Genomic DNA, 19764 nt, shown 5'->3' with positions numbered 1-19764 from the left:
TTGGAGGGCTTAATATTCTTAAGTATGTCAATCTGCCCCATATTGATCTATAGATTCAGTGCAATCCCAATAAAGACTCCGGCAGAATTTTTTTTTTTTTGGTAGAAAATGACAAGCTCATTCTAAAATTTATATGAAAATGCAAAGGACCTAGAAGAGCCAAAAAAGTTTCAGAAAGAATATGAAGTTGAAGGATTTAAACTATCTGATTTCAACACTTATAAAACTACAGTATAAAGACAGTGGGGATAAAATTAGACCTATAAGTCAATGAAACAAACTAGAGTTCAGAAATAGACCCACACATATATGATCGATTGGTTTCTGAATAAACATACCAAGTTAATTCAATTCAGTAAGAATAATCTTTTCAACAAATGTGTTGAAAATGTGTTGGTAATATTGTATAGCCATATGTTGAGAAATTAAGCTTAACCTTACACCAGTGAAATGGACCACTGACCTAAAAATGTAAGGCTAATTATAAAGTATTAAACTTATTTTAATTATAAAAAGTGTAAATTATAAAACTTAATTATGAAATTTGTAGAAGAAAACAAGAAAAGATCTTGGCGACCCAGGTTTCACAAATATTTCTTACTTTTTTTAAAAGTTTTTTTTATGGTTATTTTTATTTTTGAGAGAGACAGAGCATGAACAGGGGAGGGACAGAGAGAGAGGGGGACACAGAATCCAAAGCAGGCTCCAGGCTCTGAGCTGTCAGCACAGAGCCCTACGCGGGGCTTGAACTCACAAACCATGAGATCATGACCTGAGCCAAAGTCAGATGCTTAACCTAACACTCAACTGACTGAGCCACCCAGGTGCCCCTCACAAATATTTCTTAAATACAACACTAAAAACACCAACGATAAAATATCAATAAATTGTACGTCATTAAAACATAAAAACGTTTGTTCTTCAAAACATACGGTCATACAAATGAAAAGGAAAGCCACAGACTAGGGGAGAATATTTGCAAAAAATGTACTGACCAAGAACTGTAATTAGAATATACACAGGGGACACCTGGGTGGCTCAGTCAGTTGGGTGTCCAACTTTTGATTTCTGCTCATGTCATGATCTCACAGGTTCATGGGTTTGAGTCCCATGTTGGATTAGCTCTGCACTGTCAGTGCAGAGCATGCTTGGGATCCTCTCTCTCCCTCTCTCTGCCCCTCCCCTCTGCTTCTTCTCTCTCAAAATAAACTAAAAAAAAAAAAAAAAAAAAAAAAAAGAATATATACAGAACTCTTACAATTCAATAGGAAGAACCCAATAAGCAAGTGGACCAAAAAACTAGACATTTAACTAAAGACACACAGATGGCAAATAAGCTGATGCAAAGATCACCAGTCCTTAGGGAAATGAAAATTAAAAGCACAATGAGCTACCGCTACATACCTATTAAAAAGACTGATTAGAGGCCCCTGGGTGGCTCAGTTGGTTGAGCACCTGACTTCAGCTCAGGTCACGATCTCACGGTTCATGGGTTTGAGTCCTGTGTCAGACTCTGCTATTAGCACAGAGCCTGCTTTGGATCCTCTGTCCCCTACCCCCGCCCCCCCCCCCGCTCCTCCCCCACTCATTCTCTCTCCCTCCCTCTCTCTCTCAAAAGTAAACATTAAAAAAAAAAAAAAAAAAAAAAGGACTGACTATACCTAAGTGGTGGAAGGATGTGGAACAACTGGAACTCTCCTACACTGCTGGCAGGGAAATGGCAGGGTCACTTTAGAAAACAGTTTGGCAATTTATTATTATTTTTTTCTTTTGAGAGAGAGAGAGACAGAGAGAGACAGAGCAAGTGGGAGAGGGGCAGAGAGAAGGAAAGAGAGAGAATCCCAAGTAGACTCCATGCTGCCAGCACAGAGCCCGATGTGGGGCTCGAACACAGGAAGCTGTGAGATCATGACCTGAACTGAAACCAAGAGTCAGACAGACACTTAACCAACTGAGCCACCCAGGCTCCCCAGTATGGCAATGTCTTAAAAACTTAAACATACAGGGATGTCTGGCTGGCTCAGTTGTAAGAGGAGGAGACTCTTGATCTTGAGGTTGTGAGTTCAAGCTCCACATTGGGTATAGACATTACTAAAGAAAAAATAAACTTAAAAAAAAAAGCACTTTAAACATACATTTATCATATGACCCAGCCTATCCAGTCATAGATATTTACCCCAAGGGAAAGAAAGCAAATGTCCATATAAAGACCTGCATAAGAATGTTTACAGCACATTTTAATAGCCCCCCAAACTGAAAGAAAAAAAACCCAAATGTCCATCAGTAGGGATAGGATATCCATACAATGAAATACCACTCAGCTATGAAAAGGAATAAACTATGGATACATACAACAACAAAGATGGATTTCAAATTATCCTGTGTGAAAGAAGCCAGACCCCCCCCCCAAAAAAGTACCCATTGCATGATTCCATCTATTTATATAAAATTCTAGAGAATGCAAACTGATCTGTAGTGACAGAAAGTAGATCAGTGGTTTCCTACAGACAAAAGGGAAAGGAGAGATAAATTTATTACATAGATGCACAAGGAAACTTTGAGGGCATTGAACATCATTATCTTGCTAATGATGACAGTTTTATGGGTATATACGTATGTCAAGTGAATAGATTGCATACTTTAAATATGTACAGGTTAATGTGTGTCAATTACATACCTCAATAAAACTTAAGAAAAAGAAAGATGGGTTAAAATGTAAATATAGGTGTTAATGTTTTCTTTTACACCTGGTGGCTCATCCCACCTCAAAGGTCCCCCACGCTGGAGACCCCTGGTCTAGAAAATCCTGTCTGACTTGCATTGTGTAGACTGTGGCCTCTCCTGACATCCAGGGGAGAGAGCTGGGAAAATCCTAGAAGATTAACTCTCTACTGGAGGTAACTTAAGATGAATACCAAAGTGTCAGGAGAAATACGATGTAAGTAAATCTATAAATACAAAACATGTGTTATGTGGATTGTGCATTAATTTTGCTCATAGAAATAATCACATGAAACTCTTAATAATAACTACTTGGGGAGAGGAAGTGGCCATTGGGAGTGGGTGGGCAGGGAAGCTTTCACTTTTAATTTTGCACCTTTCTCTAGTATTTGAATTTTCTTTTTTTCCTGGTATTTGAATTTTCTGCACTTAATATACATAGAATACTTTGAGATAATAACAACAGGGTTTACCTAGCTAACAAGGTTATTTGTCTCGGTTTTGTTTTGTTTTATTCTTTTTACAAGAAGCAATCTTATAAATATTATCTGAGAAGGAGCAAGAAAGGAAGGTAGAGAAGGAGAAAGGAGACAGAATACAAGCAAACAATGACAGAAAAGAAAGTGACCCACAAAACAGAGGCCTGTCCAAGGGAGCGCCAAAGCCCCAATGACTATAATACTGGAGCCCTGGGGACAGAAAGAAAAAGCATGGTGACCACGTGAAGAAGAACAAAGTGTCCAAAGACACAAAGAAAATGAAACTAATTTTTTCTGAGAACTAAGTTTCTCGCCCACTTAAAAAATATCCAAAGAATGTACTGGCCAGGGTCATTTTATTTTGTTATATTCTCCCCCTCCTACACAAATATTATAGAAGCTGGTAAGGAATGGAATGGGTAGGTAAGAATGAACAACACTGTTGGAAGACGAAAGGACAGAACCTACGCGTGTTTTACTCCTTCTCTAGAGTGTTTCGATCTCATTGATAGGGCTCCTTTTCTCCAGGCACTGCTGCCTACTCAGTGTGCTGGCACAGTTACTGGCCAGTCCTACGCTGGCACAGCCAAAGCACGTTTGCTAAAGAAACATGAGGTCATTTCTTTCAAGCAATTAATTGCACAAGAACATGTTTGCTTTCAAAACCAAATTCTGCCATTAAAAAAACAATTAGAGCTAATAAACGAGTTCGGCAAGGTTGCAGGATACAAGGTCTGTATACAAAAATCTGCTGTCTTTCTACACACCAGTAAGGAACAACCTGAAAAGAAAATGAAGGAAAAAATTCCATTTATAATAGCATCAAAAATAATAAAATACTTAGGAATAAATTTAACAAAAGTATAAGACACACTGATGAAAGAAATTAAAGAAGATCTAAATAAATGGGAATATATTCCATATTTGTGGATTGGAAGACTCAATATTATTAAAATGGCAGTAATACTCAAAGTTATCTACTGATTCAACACAATCACTATCAAAACCCCAGCTGTCATTTTTACAGAGGTTCACAAGCCATCCTAAAATTAATATGGAAATACAAGAGACCCAGAATAGCCAAAATAATTTTGAAAAGAGCAAAGCTAGAAGACTCACACTTCCCAATTTCAATACTGCAAGCTGTAGCAATCAAGAATTTGGGGTACTGGCATAAGGATATATAACTCATGGAATAAAACTGAGAATCCAGAAATAAACTCTTGTATCTATGGTCAATTGATTTTCTTTTTTTTTTTTTTTTTTTAATTTTTTTTTCAACGTTTTTTATTTTTATTTTTGGGACAGAGAGAGACAGAGAATGAACGGGGGAGGGGCAGAGAGAGAGGGAGACACAGATTCGGAAACAGGCTCCAGGCTCCGAGCCATCAGCCCAGAGCCCGACGCGGGGCTCGAACTCACGGACCGCGAGATCGTGACCTGGCTGAAGCCGGACACTTAACCGACTGCGCCACCCAGGCGCCCCTCAATTGATTTTCAACAAGGGTGCCAACTGAATGGAGAAAGAACAGTCTTTTCAACAAATACTGCTTTTCAACAATTGGATACCCACATGCAGAAGAATGAAGCTGAACCCCTATCTCACACCATATTAAAAAAAAAAACAACTCAGAGTAAATCAAAGAGTTAAATGCAAGAGCCAAAAGAATAAATCTTTCAGAAGGAAACAAAGGGAAAAATATTCATGACCTTGGACTAGGAAATGGTGTCTTATTTGACACCAAAAGCATAGGAAACAATAGGAAAATGTTAGATAAATTAGACTTCATCAAAATTTAAAACTTGTGCATCAAAGGCCACTAACAAGAAAGTGAAAACAAAAACCACAGAATGGGAAAAAATATCTGCAAATCACATATCTGGTGAGGGTCTAGTATCTAGAATATATACAGTTTTTTTAACGTTTATTCATTTTTGAGAGACAGAGTGCAAGCGGAAGGAAGGGTACCAAGAGAGAGGGAGACACAGAATCTGAAGCAGGCTCCAGGATTCGAGCTGTCAGCACAGAGCCTGACACGGGGCTCGAACCCACAAACCCTGAGATCAAGACCTGAGCCGAAGTCGGATGCTCAAACGACTCCCCAGGCCTCCCCAGGGGAGTCCCCTGACTCCCCTAGGCCACCCAGGCTCCCCAAGTATCTAGAGTATATAAAGAACTCCTGCAACTCAACAAAAAAAGACCAACAACCCAATCAAAACATGGGCTAAACTTGAACAGATGTTTCCCCAAAGAAGACATACAAATAGCCAATGAATATATGAACAGATGCTGAAAATCCTTAGTCATTAGAGAAATGCAAATCCAAACCACAAGATACCACTTAACACCCACTAGTTTTGGCTATTAAAAGATGGGACAGTAACAAATGTTGGCAAGGGTGTGAAGAAACTGGAACCCTCCTACATTGTTGGTGGGAATGCAAAATGATGCAGCCACTTGAGAAAATAGTTTGGCAATCCTTCAAAAAGTTAAACATATAGTCAACATATGATCCAGCAATTCCACTCTTAAGTGTACACCCAAGAGAACTGAAAACACATGTCCCCATAAACATATGCGTGCAAATGTTTATCGTAGCATTATTCACAATAGTAAAAAAGTGGAAACAAAGCAAGTGTCCACCAACAGATGAATGGATAAAATACGGTACATCCATACAATGGAATATTATTCAGCCATAAAAAAGAATGAAGTACTGATACATGCTACAACATGCATGAACCTTGCAAATATTATGCTAAATGAAAGAAACCAGATACAAAAGGTCACACATTATATCATTACATTTACATGAAATGTCCAGAATAAGCAAGTTCATGGAGACAGAATGTAGATTAAGGGCTGCCAGGGGCTGGGAGGAGTGAGGGGGTGGGAAGTGACCACTGATGGGTATGAGGTTTTTTTCCGGGGTGATGAAAATGTTCTGGAATTAGTGGTGATGGTTGAGCAACTCTATGAATCATATTGAATCATACACTTTAAAAGAGTGAATTACATGGTATGTGAATTACATCTAAACAACACAAATTCTGTCCCAGTCTTGATAAATATTAACAACACTTCACTGTGCCTGCAACGGCCCCCACCATCCTCTGAGATCTGGCTTCAAACATCCAGTCTTATCTCCTAATCTACCCCTTTAAGGGAGCCCTACTCTCCCTTCCTCCTCGTCTTTGTTCCCAATGCTCCCTCCTTCCCTTGCATCTCTCCCAAATCTGACCCGCAGGGCTGCAAGTCAGTGGTGCTATATAGCACCTACAGTGGAATACAGTCTGCAGATGGGTTCACAGTGGGGGTTTGGGGGGGTTTGGTCTTTTAACTGAATTCATTACCAAGAGGAGATTTCACATACGTATTCTGACTACCGCAGGTTATACTGGCTGTTGACCCAACAGCCATGCTCTCCGTCATCCCTGGTATTGTTTGGGTGTCTGCTCAAGGAAAGTGGGTCCACCCCAGCAGATGAATCATGTCAACCTGCTTATCTTTGCAGGGACTGGCCTGGGGTGGCTATTGGGTCGGTCAGGGCTCTGAGCTACAGGCAACAGAAAAAAAGCTCTGGGTGTTTAAATAGAAAGCAGTTTGTTATGTGTTAGAAGCCAATTGACGGTAAAGTTAATGAAGTTTAAGCTCTGAGGTCCTCACTGGCATGGCCCCCTGTGAATGTTCTAGGTTAGGGAAGGGAAGACAGGCTACAACCAATGGTCATTTCTACATGAACATTTCTAGATCTAAAGAGATCTAGAAGAAAGGGATCTAAACCTCCCAAGGTCCAGTATTTGGTATGACTTCTCTACTCACTCTAAATAAATGTCCTCTTTCATACTTATTTTTCCATGTTGATGAATTAGATGATCTAGATGTTATAATTACAGACAAGGATTTAAAGCAACTGTTATAGCTATGCTCAGAGTGGTAAATGATAATATGCTCATATTGAATGAACATGTAAGAAATCCCAGTAGAGAAATACAGACTATAAAAAAAAATACAGAACTAAATGGAAATTCCAAACTAAAAATTCAAATATTAGAAAGGAGGCTGGAAAAGTGAGTCTCCAGGATTGTACCCTGGAGGGGGAGGGAGGATCAGGAGGCTAAAAATTCTTCAAACATAGTCATGCTGTTCAAATGGTATCAGACAGTCAGAAAACATGGCAAATGTCCTCTAAAGGCTGTGACCCAATTCTGTCTAATGAAACAAAATGGAAAGTGTCCTGGTAAAACGAGAGAAAAATAAGAGAAAGGATGACCTCTTCTCCTCCACTCTTCTTTCTGCCTTGAACTGCTGTATCATGAGAACATGATGATGCTTGGAGCTATGGCAGCCATTTTGCAACCTTGAGGAGATATAGTGAGAAGGGTAACACAGAAGCTAAAACTGGAGCCCTGATACTGCAGATCCACTAAGCATACCATGGAACCCCTCACATGTGGATTTATTGTCATGTGAGACAATAAACTTTTCTTAATTGGGTATTTGTCACAGTCAAAGTTAAACTGACTAAAACACAGCTGCTCTTGAAAATGGAGAGATCTGGGGGCATTTACGTGGCTTAGTCAGTTAAGTGTCAACTCTGGATTTCGGCTCAGGTCATGATCTCATGGTTCATGAGGTTGGGTAGTGTTGGGCTGTCAGGCAGGGCTCTGAGCTGACAGCATGGAGCCTGCTTGGGATTCTCTCTCTCCTCTCTCTCTGCCCCTCCCCCTGTGCTTGCACATACACTCTCTCTCTCAAAATAAATAAATAAACTTAAAAAAAAAAAAAAAAGGAGAGATGTGTGAATACCAGACCTACTAGCCTCTTAGACAGGGCAGGAACTCTCTAGTCACTCACTCACTTGGTCCCCACAGACAAGTGAGTTTGCCATCCCTGCCTTATATATCTTTTGAGAGATGATTCAACTGCCTTCTTTCTTACAAAGCACTTCCTGTTTCCAGCCTCCCTGCACCCCAACCCCACCTAGCTAGAAGTAATCTTCCTCTCCTTGGAATTCCCACAGTTTTGTGGTTGTGTCTATCTCCTGTTGTAATTGTGCATTTCATCTCCTCCCACTTGGCTGTCAGCCTTCTGAGGGCAGGAACCACACATTATTCATCCCTGTATCTTCCTCTGCCATCTAGCGAAGTACTGAACAGAGGAGACACTCAATGTATGTTTTCTAAATAAATGCATAAACATCCCTTGCAGTGAAAAATGTCAGTGTTCTGAAATATCCTAGCCTTAGAGCTCACCAAGGAGCTTTTAACAGGTGATGTGTGCTGCTTCTCAATGTAGGAAAGCAATATCCACCATACTCCAAAACTCCAGTGACCCCCGGACCTGAACCCTGCTCAGCCCTCAGCCCCAGTCATCCAGGGCACACCTGTAACAGTCCACTCTGAGGCCTGGGCCAGCCTTAGCTCTCCCTTTACTCAGGACTGTAAGACCTTCCCCAGGGTTGTCTGTGAAAAACAGCCAGTCACCACAAACTCCAGCAAGGGATGGAAATTTACACACATGCAAATCTCCCCATTTTACTAAAGAGAAAGGCCAGGCAACCTGAAAACACATACTTCGATCGCAGTTGCAAATTGGAGGGAAGGCAGCTCGCAGGTTCTGCCCTAGAGGGCTGTGTCCTACAGAGGACAAGGACACTCAGAGCACCTCAAGTTGCTAACAAATCCTGAGGAGCACGACTTCCTTTTATACCCATTCTAGATCTAATGTAACCTTACACATACTTCTTGAACTGGCGGTTGATTTTTAGTTCCAGCTTTTGGTAGATTCTCTGCTGGCACCTATTTATTTTATTTTATTTTATTTTATTTTATTTTATTTTATTTATTTTATTTTATTTTATTTTATTTTATTTTATTTTATTTTATTTATTTTATTTTATTTTATTTTATTTTATTTTATTTTATTTTATTTTTATTTTATTTACTTATTTATTTATAGTTATGGTAAAAGCCACGTAACATAAAAATTTCCCCTTAGCCATTTTGAAGTGCACAGTTCAGCAGTGTTAAGTACCCTCACACTGTTGTGCAACCATCACCACTGTCCATTTCCTGAACTTTTTCATCCTCCCAAACTGAAACTCTGTCCCCATTACACACTAACTTTCCACTGCCCCTTCTCCTGGGTCCTGGCAACCACCATTCCATGCTCTGTCTCTACGAACTTGATGCCTGTAGGTACTCCACATACGTGGCCCGTACAGTACTTGTCCTTTTGTGCCTGGCTTATTCACTCAGCATAATGTCCTCACAGTTCACCCATGTTGTAGCCTGTGTCAGAGATTTCCCTCCTTTTGAATGCTGAATAGTATTCCATTGCATGTATATACCACATTTTATCCACTCATCCGTCAGTGACACCTGGGTTACTTCCACCTTCTGGCTATTTGTGAATAATGCTACTATGAACCTGGGTGTACAAATACCCGTTTAAGTCCCTGCTTTCAATTCTTTTGTGGACCTGGACTTTGACCTTCCCCAAATCGTCAAGATCCCAACCTTGGCATGGAATTCTCTAGGCCAGTCTCTATCCCAAAGGGAAAGAAAGAGAAGCCCAGGCTGGGCTCTCAAGTGATACCATGAGAAACTCTCTGGAGCCAGAGGTGAACTGGCTGGGAACTTCAGAGCAGGATCCTGGCCCCTCCTGATGGGGATGATAAGACAAGTGAATCAGGGACGATGGAACAAGAAGCAAAAAAGAGTGGGATGTCCCCTCTGCCTCTGCGGGAGGAAACACATACCACGGCATGGAGGAGAGGAGCAAGACAAGGAAGGCCTCTGTTCCCCAAAAGGGCAGGCATGCCGCAGAGGAGGCCCCAGAGGTTCAAAAAAGGGCAGCTCGGGCTGCAGGGGCAGAGGTTATGAAAAGGGTGGGGATGCCCAGACTGGTGCTATTCAGAAGACCTCAGTTACAAGGGTCCCAGCGTGGGGATGGGGGATGGGGAATGGGGGAGGAGGGGAGGGGAGGGGATGCGGGAGTCTGGAATGCTCTCATTTGACAGATGGGCCCCAGCTCAATCAACTCCTTAAGTACAAGAGGCACAAAAGCAGAAATCCAAAGGGCCAGTGGGGCAGGGGCTTAATGCTGCATGATGGGTCTATAACTTTGGTCTTTAGGGTTAGGTGCTTTCAAATTTTAGTGGGAGGGTGGGCAGATTACAGCTGTGGGCAAAAGCGGGCTCTGGACACCTGTGAATCCCTCTCCCTGTCTGCTGTAAGCACCTTTCAACTTGCTACATGATAGCTTTTGGTGCCCAAGTGTCTAGGTTCAGGTACCAAATGATGACAGCATGGGAAGGGTATAGCCACTAAAGGGAAAACTGATTGCTCTGTGGAACTCTGAACATCTTTAGGTATAGAGATGACCTAAATCACCTTTTCAATGTCAGGACGAAGGTACAGACTTAGGGCTCTCATTTTTGCCTGGATCAAACTTAGGGGCTCTGCTGATACCCAAGGAGCCAAGGGGGACTACTGGTGGAGGCACAGGTTCAAGGCCCTCCCCCTTGGTGACTCCAACACAAGGAGCTTCCCTGATTAGATGCAGATGTTCCTGAAACCCTCCCAAGCAAACTGGGGCCCGCAGGAAGAACTCAGAGGCAAGCTGTCCCTTTAAGTCCAGAAAACTCATGTTCCAGATTGTTCTGGGATCCCAAGAGTCTGTGAGGTCAGCCTGGACTTGGCCACAGTGACATATGGGTCTGAAGCCAGATCAAGGTGCCAAGGAGCCTGTTGGCTCAGCTTTTTACTAATGCTGGAGCCTGAGCCAAAGATGGCCCGATGTCTCCATGTCCCAGTGATGCAGTGTCCCCACCAGCACCTCTCCTGCATGCCATGCTCCAGGGCTGCGGAGAGCTGTGTATTATATAGGCTCTCGAGCTTGGGTACTCAGGGCAAAAGTCTCCACTCTGCTCCCTAGTACTGACCAGACTGATGGAAGAGCCCATTCACACTGAGATCCCACAGGAGGCCAAAGGCTCCTGAAGAAGTTTCTGGAGGCCATGTCAGCAGCTAGAAGGAGAAAAAAAGCAGGTTAGCTGGGTCATTCCTATAATAGTAATAAACCTTTATTATTCCATACCAAATAAATTCCATTTAACCCTCACAAGTCCACGTGGCAGAACGATATTGCCATTTTTGACATTTTACAGATGAGAAAAATCAAGCTCAGAGGGGTCAAGCAACTTCCCCAGGGTCACACAGCTAGTAAGTAGCAAAGCCAGAATTCAATCCCAGGCCAATGTGACTTGAAATCTCCTACTCTGTCCACCTCCTTGTATGAGAGTATCGGTCCTTCTGGCCCTTACTCCCTGTGGTCACGGCCATGCCCCCTCCAGGGCAGGGGCCAGTGTAGAGGAGAGAGAGAGTTCGAAAGCACTCAGTACACTCAGCTGGACAATGACAAGACAGCTACTCTCCATGATCCTCCTGTCATTTCCGGGTCACTGCCTTAACTTACAGTCATCTTGGACCACTGGCTCTGGGAGGGGCTTGGTACAGAATACAGATCCTCGAATAACCGAGTGGGGAGTGCAGGTCACCCACCTGACTCAAACTCACTGGGATCCTTACTTGAACGCTCCTTGAGTCTGAGGATCATAATCTGAGGATACGGAATCTGGAGAGAACATGACATGGAGAAAAGCAGGGGGACAGCACCTTCCCCACCAGGGCCATCCTACCCAGGGCCATCCTGGCCACAGATGGGGCTAGGCCTTAGGGGTGGGGCAGTGCCTTGGTGGCCCTGTTCCTGCCCATGGTCGGCCCTGCTGCATATTATACCATCCTTCCGAGAGTGCAGAGAAGAGCCTGCTGTGGTGGACGTGCTGGGCACGTTCCCTCTTCAGGCCTACAGCTCTCATCCCCAGGGGCTGGGGGCTGGGGTTGTTGCTTGCTGAGAGTCCTGAGCTGAGTTCCTCTCTGGGCATTGAACTTGCAGGGTAGGAGTGCCTCAAAGTCACACCCCCTCTCCAAGTGTAGCCTTAGTCTGATAACTGGCCAATGCCAGTCCAAAGGCCTGGACCTCTTGCCTCAACTGGGACAACTTTAAAGGGTCACCCCACTTTCAAAGCCCCCCGAAGAACTGACTGTGGGCTCTGAAATTTTCTCTGCCTGGCTGCTCTCCCTCAGAGGTGTGGCTTTTGGGAGGGCTCCCCAGAGAAGCTCAGGGGAACCCTGTCTCAGAGTCGTCTTCCCAGGGATCTGACCTACACTACCAGAACTCTGCCTCCCTCTTCCTCTCATAGCTTCTTGTAACTTTGTCATAGTTATCATTTCCCAACAAGAATATGCATTCATTGAGAGCATATGCCACCTGCTTGACCAGCTTAGTAATTCATGAACACTAAGGCCAAAGCCCATTCACCCAGCTCCACTGCACACTCCACTGGGAGGAGGGAGGGTGGCAAGCGGCAGGACCTAGTCTCCATGGGAACTTAGTATGTCCTTCCCAAAGAAAACAGTTGAATGAGCAAGGTTGGAGAAATCTGCCTAGCTCACCCATCCCCTAGGTCTCAGATCAACCCCAGGTATACACAAGGGCCCCAGAAGCCCTGTGACCCTACTCACCTAGCTACTTTTGATTGGACTTGGGGGGTGGGGGGAGTTGTCACTTAACCCTTATTGGGCCAATAAGACTCTCCTTCCTGGGAATTGACTTGGCCATGGAGCCTGGGGAATAGAGAGAAACTAAGGCCTGTCCTAGGATCCTAAGCCTTCCCCATCCTGATTCTAGCTTTTCTTGAGGCCCCACCCCTGGATCCCATGAACCACCCCTGCACCTTAGGAGAATCCCACTAGCAGCTCCAGGGAGCCCCCACGGATTTCTGCCTTCTTGCAACCATACTCCCCACTAACAATGTGAAGTTTTGAAGTACTCTGAGCACCAACCATAGCCCATTCTGAGAATTTACTTGGGACACCATTTCCAAGATCCTTCTATCCCTATACTCTGTAGCAGGTACTCGAGCCATGCCTGGGAATGAATGAATATATAAATGCTACTTGTTACTAGAAGAAAATATGTTCCAAGTGGAAAGAAAACCAAAACCTCCAAAGTGAAATATCAGAGTCCATCATGATAAGGCCCATAGTGTGGCCACATGAGTGGCCACATGGTCACTGTGCTTGGCAGACGTCAGCTGCCCTGCTCCTCCTTCCCTCTCCGGAGACAAAGATGTTGGGCAGAGTCTCCCCCAGAAGGCTCCCAGGGCCAAGTGCACCCCTGTCATTTATCTGGCTTAAAGCCGTTGGGAGAGGGAGAGCTTTTGTTTCTCCTCCTGAAGATGGAGAACAAGAACCTCTGAGCTAATATCATCCCTTCCGGATGACGTCCAGGCCTTGGGCAGAGTTGTGCTGTGACCATAAGGACAAGGCAGGTCACAGGAATTCCTCATTTAATCTTCACATGGGACAGTTGTGGTCCCAGTTTACAGAGTAAGAAACTGAGGCATAGAGATGACACTAAATAACCCGCCCAAGGTCACAGGGGAGTAGTGGCAGAGTTGGAACTCACAGCTAGTGCCTGTCTGGCCTCAGGGCTGGGTCCTCTGTTCTATGGCCCCCTGCTGAGGTGACCAGGTGGGAGAAGAGATAGGGCAGGGCTCGCCCACTGCTCGCAGGCTGACTGATAGGGAAGGCACCCCATGCCGTGTCAGGGTCACACAAGGACCCTCTGTGGGCGACGTCTCAGATGGGTTCTTTGTGTCTCCCAATGCCTGATTGTGCATTCTGTCATATACTGTGCAAGGAGCAAAGAGAAACTGCACTGACAGGAGGCAGAGAATAATGGCTGCACTGTTCCCTGTTATTGGCCCTCCAGTCCCCACTGGGCCTGGGGGAGGGGCAAGGGCATCAGCCACACACTGGGGCCCCAGGAGCTGAGGGTGTCTTTTTCCTCTGGGGCAGGGAGGGAGGTGGAAAGGATCCCAGAGGGAAGAGGAGAGAGCAGGAGGGCCTTTTCTGGAAGGCAGCCAGTCTGCCCAGGCAGAGGAGTTCCTAGAACAATCCACCCAGCATGGTGGCTCTAATTTACAGCTGGGGTCCAGGCCCCAACTGGCAGGAACGGGACCAGCTGGAACTTGTGACCTGCCCATCCCCAGGCAGGGATGGTCCTGGGTGGGTGCCAAGGCCGGCACCCTCATGCCTTGCATTCAGATGACAGCAGCTGGTTCCAGGGCTATCCCTGCTGGGTTCTGTCTTTCTCAGGGCAAAGGTTTCAAGCCCAGGGCAGAACGCATGTACCCCCAAGGCAAAATGTTCCAGTAGCAAGAAGGGAAGAAAGAAGAAGACAGAGCAGCTGCTCTAGACTTCTCCAGAAACCCTAAACTCCACAGAGAGAGCCAAATGTTCAAACACTGGGGCACACCTAGCTGTAAATTCATGATGGCCCTCACACCTCCACAGGCACTGCAAGGCTACTTGTGGGACCAGGGCCAGGACCTGTGACTTGGGAATACAGAGGAGCCTGGACACAATGGAAGCACCTGCAGGGTAGCAAGTAGTCAGGGAGAGGCCTTCTGGTGGCTCAGGCAACACCCAGTGAGGCCCACACTCTAGGGGGAATGGAGTGAGACCATGAGCTGGTCCCTGAACTCTGTGATGACTGTCATCATAGCTCTCCTCCCTCTTTTTGGCAGACTGGGACAGACCAAGCAGCACCCAAGGCCAGAAGAAGGAAGTGCCCACCCCCACCCCCCCATGCAGTCCTGACTGGGCTGTTCGGCCAGCATGCTCCCGCCACCTAGTGGCAGGTCTGTGCTCCTCACCTGGAAGAGCCACTGGAGCAGGGGCACAGGGCAGTCAGGGGTGTGTAGGTAGAGGTTGCTCAGGAGGCCACTGCGCAGGAAGGAGAGCTGCTGGGCCAGTGGGCAGCTGCGGAGACAGAGGAGTGAAGTTAGGGGAGGCCTCCACGCAGCCGGCCTGGCAGCCTCCCTCAACATGCCTGTCTCACGAAAGCTGCGGGGGATTTCCATATTTCAGCCTTACCAGATGCCAGAATCACATCAGTAACTGCTATGGACAAAAACGCTTGGAGCCCTTGATGCCAGGAGCTGTCAGAAGGAAAAACAACCCACACCATCACCAGAATCATTTGCTCTCCATGAACATCTCTCAGTGTTTTAAACATATGAATGGATGGTACATTTTGTCCTTTCCATTTGATGGAGGGGAAAACTGAGGTATTTACCAAGGTTGCAAAGAGGCTCTGTGTCGAGATGAGGAGTCACCTCTTAGCCAAGGGCCTGGGCTGCAATGGGCAGACAGAATTACCCTCGGGGCCCACGTGGGACCAGCGTCTGAGATCCAGTTACACAGAGCGTTTCTGACCTGTCTTGTGTTTTTCCGAAACAAAGGACACCTGAGAAGATGGGAAAATAACAGAAAGAGGCCCAAGATGGAGACATTCTGGGAAGGAAATAACAAACACGGGTGTCACAGGAGATTCTCCAGGAACCATGTGAGTGAGGAGCAGAGTCAAGGTGGGGGGGCGGGGATGGCACTCAGGCATACGGGACCCTGTGGGGCTACAGGAAGCTCTCAAAAATCAAACTGCCAGCATGGAGAGGAGCCTAGCTTTGAATACTCTGTGGCCCTGGTAGACCATCCAGACAAACAGGATCCCAGGTCCCTATAAAACGACTTGAACTGTTTCACGTGGCCGTAGGGCCTCTGGTGGATGGTGCTTTCAGAGTCACTTCGGAGGGGCTGGCTGGGTTTCACCACCCTTCCTGGGTACCCCCAGGGAGGCTGGGTTTGGGGTAGGGTTCTCTGACTCTCTGCATTTTGTGAATGCTCCTTTGCTCTCTTGTTCTAGATGATGTCTCAAAGGCGATGAATATGGATTCCAGGAAATGAAAAAGTAACTTCACGTCTGTTCTCCTTTTTAATGGCCAGATCCATGCAAAGAACATTTCAGATAACTCTATTTCAGTCAATTTCAGATGACTCTAGATAGAAATTTCATCGGTAAGCCCAACCTTCTTCTCCTTTTTAAAAAGGACATATTTTAATCTGCCAGGAACAGAATGCTCCAAAAGAAAGATTCTTGTCTGAGCCAAGTTGCTGTCTCTTTGAGTATGTCCAGGCAATTTACAAATTGTATATATTTTTTTCCAAAATATTTAAGTTCAGGGGAGAAAGTGGCTTTGTTCCTATGTCTGTGAAGCTGACCACTCAAAAATAGACCTTTATTTGTACATACAAACACGTGTGCACCCCAGGGCTGCTGGCACACTCTGCTCTAATTCACGTGCTCGGTCACACAGACACTTTCATGGGCTGACCCCGCAATGCACGCATGGTTCAAGCACAGCACCCCGAACACAGACAATAACCAAGTGAACAATGCCTGGAAGACCTCACAGATTGACACGTCCTGGCCAGGAGCCATGTGGCAAGGAGGCTGGTACTCCGGAACTCTAAGGAGACTCTGGCTCTGGCATTCTGCTCAGGGGGCACCCCACCAGTTTCTCAGTAGGGGAATTGATTGTACAAGCCCTTGTTGGCTCAGATCATCACATTTCCAACTGCTGCTCTGAGGGAGAGATACCCTCTAGTTACAAGGTCTCCTTTTTCGGCTCTGCCAGCCTCCCAGCAGCCTAGTATCTGCCAGAGAAAAGATCAGGCTGCCTTTGAGTTCGCTGTTGCCCAGTCAGGTTTAGCCTATAAGACAAGGAACAAGAGATAGGCAGAAAGGGCATGATCCAGCTGTGCCTTGAAAGGAATGGCTTTCAAGGAATTCTGTGCTTAGAGCTATGTGAGAGGCAAGGAATCTCCTGTGTAAGCTGGATCACAAGCCTAGTGTGTGCACGCTCGGCGAGGGCAGTACTGCTTCACCTCGGTGAAACCATGAGCCCTCTCCCTTCAATGGCAGGGATAAGGCTGATTGTGCAGACACTGCCCCGGATCTGTGATCTGCGGCAGGAGGGGGAGCCTGGAGGAAAACGGTGGGGAAACTAGGTGTATGTGCCCAAAGCTCATGCAGGTTACAGAAAGGTTACAGAATCAATTTTAAATTTGTGAAAATACCCACTTCATGTCTGCAAGCCAAGAACACTGACCCTGGGTCCAACTGGGTGCCTTTGCCTGCTACAAAGCCAATCCTAAATTGGAAGTTATCCTGAGACTGTCAGAGGACCTGGGAGTGAGAAGGGGAGGGACAGAGCCTCCTGGGCAGCACATGCCAAGCAGGCCTGGCTGGGTGAGAAGCCCCAGCTGTCAAGTCTGAGGATCCCTGTGACAGGTTCCCACCTGGGATAAGAAGTAGCCACAGCCAGAATACTGTCCAGCCACCTGTGGCAAGGCAGAGGAACAGAAGGAAGCAGGGGGGGTGGGGAGGAGTTTGGTGGTGGTGGAAATTGAGGGGAGGGGATTAGCCGAAAAGGGGAATCACACAAAACAAAGGACCAGCTTGGGTCAACACGCTGGGCTCCTGGGCAGAGTTGTGACCTTCTACTTGGACTGTGTGTTCCCGATAACGCCTGAGTACACATTCCTCTAGCCTCTATATCTTCATCCATTTTTTGGGCAGCAGTCCCAGAGGACAAAGGATCTAAATGCGCTGGGAATCCCAAGTGATGGCAGAGGGATAAGTACCAAGTGTAGTTATTTACACAGCATCAGTTTCTGTGTCTTTGCCAAGTTCTTCAAATGCAAGTTTAAGTCAAATGCCTCAGGAGAACAGAAAGGAATAATGGTCAGAGCCTTCATCCTTGCTCTTCCTCTTTTTCTTTCTTTCCTTTGTTTAAAGATGAGTGAGCACCCTCCAAAGGCAGAAGTCCAGGGATCCCAGCAACCACCCAGCTGGCTGCTTCCGCTGGCTCTTTACTTTTGGGGGCAGCCGAAGCCAGTTAGGCAGCTCAGCCCCATCCATACTCCGTAACTGCTGGATTTATTTCACCCAGGCTACAACCCTGGCATGCCAGTGAGACAGGGAAACCAAAGGGACCCCATGAGGAAGAAAGGTGTTTTTTTCCTTTGCTTCTTATCCTGTTTCTATCCTTGCTAGGACCTGCACCCCCACCTCACTTTACACAGGCCTTGTAATGCAAATAGCTTACGGCCTCCCCGTAAGGGACCAGGAGTTAATGATTCTCTAGAACAAATAACACCTAAGGAAGGACCAGGTGAGAACTGAGGAAGCTATCATATGCGTATTTCAGACCTCCGGAGCTAGACATCTGGAAACCAAGGCCCCTTGGCTCCAAGGAATAACACCTGGGCCCTCATCTTTGTTCTAACTGGTTCCTGGATGTTTGAGAGGACACATACATCAGACCACTGTCCTCAGTAAAAACCCCAGACTCTGAACAAAGATGAGACTCCTGCTCTTTTTCTTTTCCAGTCTTCCAGACGCTCCGATCCTCTCTCTCTCTCTCTTCAATAAACTCTACTTTCACCTTCTGCTGGCTCATGTTTGATTTCCACCCTGCGTGAAGCCAAGGACCGTCTTGGCTGGTTCTGCGACCCACCCCTTCCTCCACCCCCCAGGTCCTTGGACCAAGCTTGCTGGCATCACCAGGAAGTAGAAGAGGTCCTAAAACAAGAGGCCTCAGGGAGATCCACTGCACAAGCCCATTTACATCTACAGGGCTCAGACCAGGCCTCCTCCTCCTGCCTGCAGAAGTGTTCACGGAAGAAGGGCTCCCTGAGTATACACTGTGATCACCTCACAGGAACAATGGCAGACACACTCTGAGGACACTTCTGACACTCCTGCACACTCTGTGTGGGCCCAGGTAAGGCCACGAACAATTCAGCAGGCAATCTCCACCCTTCCCATGGAGTTTGCCCTGACCTCTGAGCTGCATGTGGGCATAGGTCCCAATGCTTCTCCCCTTAGGGGTGATCAGATTTCTTTTTGAACTGCTGTCAAGGGAGGGAAAGGTTCAGCCCCTGGTACCAACTTCTGCCATAAAGGCATGTGACTTTGGTTCCAAGGAACTGACCTCCGAGGTCATACATCCAGCTGGGTGATGACGAGAGAGAATCGTCCAGGCCAGCTCCAATCCTGGGGCTGTGGGCGCCAGGAGATGGGCTCTTGTGCATAAACCTGTGTGGATGCAGCCCGGGAGAAAGGCCTGGAGCCCACACACTGAGGCTGCCCGCACTTGCCTGGCAATCTGTGCCAAGATTCCCCACTTCATACAGTGGGGAGGAAGATGATGTCCCTCTCCACAGAAGGGTAAGGAGACGTGGATCTATTTCAAGAAGTGGCTTTTAAAAGTCGCATTCACTTTTTTCCCTAAAACCTCTCCTGTTAAGAACAAAACATGTTCATTTAGAAAGTTCATAAAATGCAGAAGAATATAAGGAAAATAAAAGTTACCTGTAATCTCACAAAGTGCTAGCTTTTTGTATGGCAAAAAATCGAACCATATTGTCTCTTGAGAGATCAAGTAACCTTTTATTCTTCCTCCATTTTTGTGTTTCCGGCTGAGCACAGTGGGGGTAATTATTGAACCACCATTTCCCTCTCTTGTGTCTGGGCTTGAAGTCCTTGGCACAAGTAGGAAATAAAAGATGGCCCCAAGGCTAAATG

At 46.0% G+C, this 19764-nt stretch overlaps 1 protein-coding gene across 10 annotated transcripts in view; it reads right to left on the bottom strand.

The window, feature by feature from the left end:
- Positions 1-19764, bottom strand: part of FAM178B (family with sequence similarity 178 member B) — a 114564-nt gene that overhangs the window by 60066 nt on the left and 34734 nt on the right. For all 10 annotated transcript variants that reach the window (XM_042981242.1, XM_042981244.1, XM_042981245.1 and 7 more), the window contains 2 exons: positions 14990-15095; positions 11150-11234 (listed from right to left, as the gene is read on the bottom strand). In XM_042981242.1, coding sequence (XP_042837176.1) covers positions 11150-11234; positions 14990-15095 — 191 coding nt within the window. The remainder of the gene's footprint in view (positions 1-11149; positions 11235-14989; positions 15096-19764) is intronic.

This window comes from Panthera tigris, chromosome A3 (genome assembly GCF_018350195.1).
Source record: "Panthera tigris isolate Pti1 chromosome A3, P.tigris_Pti1_mat1.1, whole genome shotgun sequence".
In the NCBI taxonomy this organism is placed as follows: Eukaryota; Metazoa; Chordata; class Mammalia; order Carnivora; family Felidae; genus Panthera; species Panthera tigris.
Note: the sequence above shows the minus strand (reverse complement) of the source record. Positions and strands in the feature narration are given on the sequence as shown.